At 42.6% G+C, this 3,785-nt stretch overlaps 1 protein-coding gene across 1 annotated transcript; it reads right to left on the bottom strand.

The window, feature by feature from the left end:
- Positions 1 to 699: 699 nt before the first annotated feature.
- LOC137638773 (aspartic and glutamic acid-rich protein-like) lies at positions 700 to 2,070 on the bottom strand. Its single transcript, XM_068371135.1, has 3 exons — positions 1,591 to 2,070; positions 1,281 to 1,341; positions 700 to 1,127 (listed from the first exon to the last, which is right to left on the bottom strand). The coding sequence occupies exons 1-3, from the start codon at positions 2,068 to 2,070 to the stop codon at positions 700 to 702; spliced, it is 969 nt and encodes a 322-aa protein (XP_068227236.1).
- Between the last annotated feature and the right edge of the window lie 1,715 nt (positions 2,071 to 3,785).

Consider the following 3,785-nt stretch of genomic DNA (forward strand, 5'->3'; position numbering starts at 1 on the left):
TCAATCCAAAAAGCATGAAGCCAGACAATTAAGCCAAGCTTCTTTAGGCCACGCAATTAAGCCAAACCTTTAATTCAAGCAGCATGAAGCCAGACAATTAAGTCAAGCTTCTCCAGGGCAGGCAATTAAGCCTAGCATCCTCAGGACCATAACTGTCTCTGCTCCCAATCCTCCATCAGCAGCTATTGGATGAGCACCCCACTAGAGATGCAACTTCTTTCCCCAGCTGAACTATCTTGGGCCCACCTATAAGGATAAGACTGCATACTAGAAGAATCCCAGCTTCATCCCTCTGCAGAGCCGGTCTTCTAGATTATTCCCCCAGAACCACCCGAAGGTTGGTATCCGAAAGAATAGATCTAGATATCCGACCATTTGTACACTTGACAAAGGTCCTGTACACCCCATCAAGGTACATAGCATACTAAACTCAGCCAGGTTTCTTCCCTCTGCAGAGCCACCCTTTTCAGTTAGTCCAAGCACCATTTAAGCTGAGGGGTTTAGCCACAAATCCATTGAGGTGGGCAGTTATTCTAAACATCCTGAATTTTTTTTCCAATTAGTGAACTTAAATTACTTTTTCACAAAAACACTCCACCTTTTTTTTTAATTTTCCAATTTGTATTTTTTTTTAGATTTTTTTTAGCATTTTATTATTATTATTTTTTTTTCAGTTTTTGTTTTTGTTTTTTGGAGCTTTTAATTTTTTTTACAGTTTCTATTACGTCTTCCTCCTCTTCCTCTTTTCTTCTTATTTTCCTTCCTTTCTGATTTATGAGACGACTTCTTCAAGGGACTTCTGTCCATATCATCTTTACCGGACAACACACTGTAGTAATTATGAACAGGAACTTCATATATATCAGAATCCAATCTCTCCTCTTCCTCTGAGAACTCTTCATTACTGCTCTGCTCCTTTGAGAGATTACTATTTTTTCTTTCTGCCTTTGAGAGCTCCCTTTTCCTCCTCTCCCTCTTTGATAGTTTTTTATTACTCCTCTTTTTCTTTGAGAGTTTTTTATCACTTCTTTCTGCCTTTGAATCATCTTCAGACCGATGTTCTTCAAGAGCAAGAACTTTCTCTTCTTCCTCCTTCTCCTCCTTCTCTTCATCTACATGCTCTTCTTCTAGTCTTTGAGGAAGACCCGGCTCACTTAGCTGTTCTTCCACTGGAAGATCGATTTTATCTTCCAGTTCATCCTGGACCTCTTCTTCAGCAGGAAGATCGATTTCCTCTTCCAGTTCATCCAGGAAAGTTTCTTCAGCTGGAAGAAATTCACCATCTTCCAGCTCTTGGAACACTCCTTCAATTGGAAGTTCGATTTCCTCTTCCAGTTCATCCTGGAAAGTTTCTTCAACTGGAAGAAATTCACCATCTTCCAGCTTTTCTTGGAACACTCCTTCAGTTGGAAGTTCGATTTCCTCTTCCAGTTCTTCTTGGAACACTCCTTCAGCTGGAAGATCGATTTCCTCTTCCATTTCATCCTGGAAAGTTTCTCCACCTGGAAGAAATTCGCCATCTTCCAGCTCTTCTTGGAACACTCCTTCAGCTGGAAGAAATTGACCATCTTCCAGCTCTTCTTGGAACACTCCTTCAGCTGGAAGATCAATTTCCTCTTCCAGTTCATCCTGGACCTTTTCTTCAGCAGGAAGATCAATTTCGTCTTCCAGTTCGTCCTGGAAAGTTTCTTCAGCTGGAAGAAATTCACCATCTTCCAGCTCTTCTTGGAACACTCCTTCAGCTGGAAGATCAATTTCCTCTACCAGTTCATCCTGGACCTTTTCTTCAGCAGGAAGATCAATTTCGTCTTCCAGTTCGTCCAGGAAAGTTTCTTCAGCTGGAAGAAATTCACCATCTTCCAGCTCTTCTTGGAACACTCCTTCAGTTGGAAGTTCGATTTCCTCTTCCAGTTCATCCTGGACCTTTTCTTCACCAGGAAGATCAATTTCATCTTCCAGTTCATCCTGGAAAGTTTCTTCAGTTGGAAGAAATTCACCATCTTCCAGCTCTTCTTGGAACACTCCTTCAGTTGGAAGTTCGATTTCTTCTTCTAGTTCATCTTGGAACATTCCTTCAGCTGGAAGATCGATTTCCTCTTCCAGTTCATCCTGGAGCACTCCAGCAGGAAGATCAATTTCATCTTCCAGTGCATCTTGGAACACTCCTTCAGCTGGAAGAAATTCACCATCTTCCAGCTCTTCTTGGAATACTCCTTCAGCTGGAAGAAATTCACCATCTTCCAGCTCTTCTTGGAACATTCCTTCAGCTGGAAGATCGATTTCCTCTTCCAGTTCATCCTGGAGCACTCCAGCAGGAAGATAATTTTCATCTTCTAGCTCTTCCTGGAACACTCCTTCAGCTGGAAGAAATTCACCATCTTCCAGCTCTTCCTGGAACATTCCTTCAGCTGGAAGAAATTCACCCTCTTCCTGGGTAGTTTCTCCGATTTGCTCGAGAAGATTCTGCAAAAGCTCTTCATCTCTCACAGTCTCTCCTCCTTTTCCGTTTCTTCCACACAGGTACCTGAAAAAGAGAAATGCTCCGACGGCAGCAGTGCCAAAGGCAGCTGTGCCCAAGAGCAAGGCCATCTTCGGCCAAAGGACATGTTGGTCGACCAAACGGAGAATCTCATCCTTCTCCGCTGCTTCGCCGCCGACAATGTCCCTAGCCAGGCCCACCAGAGTTCCGTCGCAGGGTGACAGGTTCGGTTCCTCGTACCTAACCAGGTTCGATAAACCGATGTACCCAAGGGCAGAATGCAGACGCCGCCACATACTGTTTTGGGTCCTGTAATCCTGCAGGTTCCAACGCGCCGCGTCGCACAAGTCAAGCTCTTTCTCCAGAGCTGATCGCCATTGCCATCCTCCGTTAAGGAGAATTCTTACCGCTTTTTTCATTGCCTCCATTTCGAAATTCACACCAAATGCTTTGAAAATTTGAAAAACCATATCTATGATTACCGAAACCTTTCCTGAATTCAGCATTATTAAAAAAAAAGCAAGTTGAGGACCGAGAGAGAGAGAGAGAGAGAGAGAGAGAGAGAGAGAGAGAGAGAGAGAGAGAGAGAGAGAGAGAGAGAGAGAGAAAACACAATAAATTCTCTTGTGGCTTCAACTGGAGTCTAAATGTCTTCAGGTATGAAGAAGAAGAAGAGAGAGAGAGAGAGAGAGAGAGAGAGAGAGAGAGAGAGAGAGAGAGAGAGAGAGAGAGAGAATCCACAAGATAAAGATATACCGAAAGGAATTAAAAAAAACCACAACAAAAGCAAATATTTATTCATAGTTTTCTTTATGTGGGAATCGTAACATTTATCAGCTAAGACGCTTCTGAGGCAAATCTAACCCTCTGAAGACCGTTCTGGAAGCATTCTTATTTCATCTTCGTTCATTCCCGGAATGTAATGTTCGCCTTCCGTATCTCTCTTTCTCTCTCTCTGGTAAGAATCTTCAAATTGTCTTCAAAGGCGGAAAAACAGGAGAAATTTTACGCTGAAGACGATTCTCTTGTTTTTTCCAAGGTTTTCTTTCTTTAATTCTTCGTTCGATTTCACTCCATTCACGTAAATTCTTTCCTATTCTAATGATCGGTGTAAAGAGAGAGAGAGAGAGAGAGAGAGAGAGAGAGAGAGAGAGAGAGAGAGAGAGAGAGAGAGAGAGTTTTCCGCTCATATTTCATTTCCCTTTATTCGCAGAAAGTAATATTCATCTCTCTCTCTCTCTCTCTCTCTCTCTCTCTCTCTCTCTCTCTCTCTCTCTCTCTCTCTCTCTCTCTCTATATATATATA

This window comes from Palaemon carinicauda, chromosome 1 (genome assembly GCF_036898095.1).
Source record: "Palaemon carinicauda isolate YSFRI2023 chromosome 1, ASM3689809v2, whole genome shotgun sequence".
NCBI classification, from domain to species: Eukaryota; Metazoa; Arthropoda; class Malacostraca; order Decapoda; family Palaemonidae; genus Palaemon; species Palaemon carinicauda.

Excerpts from the sequence above, each read along its gene's own strand:
- LOC137638773 (XM_068371135.1), bottom strand. The coding sequence starts at position 2,070 with ATGTTCCAAGATGAACTAGAAGAAGAAATCGAACTTCCAACTGAAGGA. Across the intron at positions 1,342-1,590 it reads TTGATCTTCCAGCTGAAGGA|GATGAACTGGAAGAGGAAAT; the intron begins GTGTTCCAAGAA and ends GAAACTTTCCAG. Across the intron at positions 1,128-1,280 it reads GTTCCAAGAGCTGGAAGATG|AAGAAGAGCATGTAGATGAA; the intron begins GTGAATTTCTTC and ends CTCAAAGACTAG.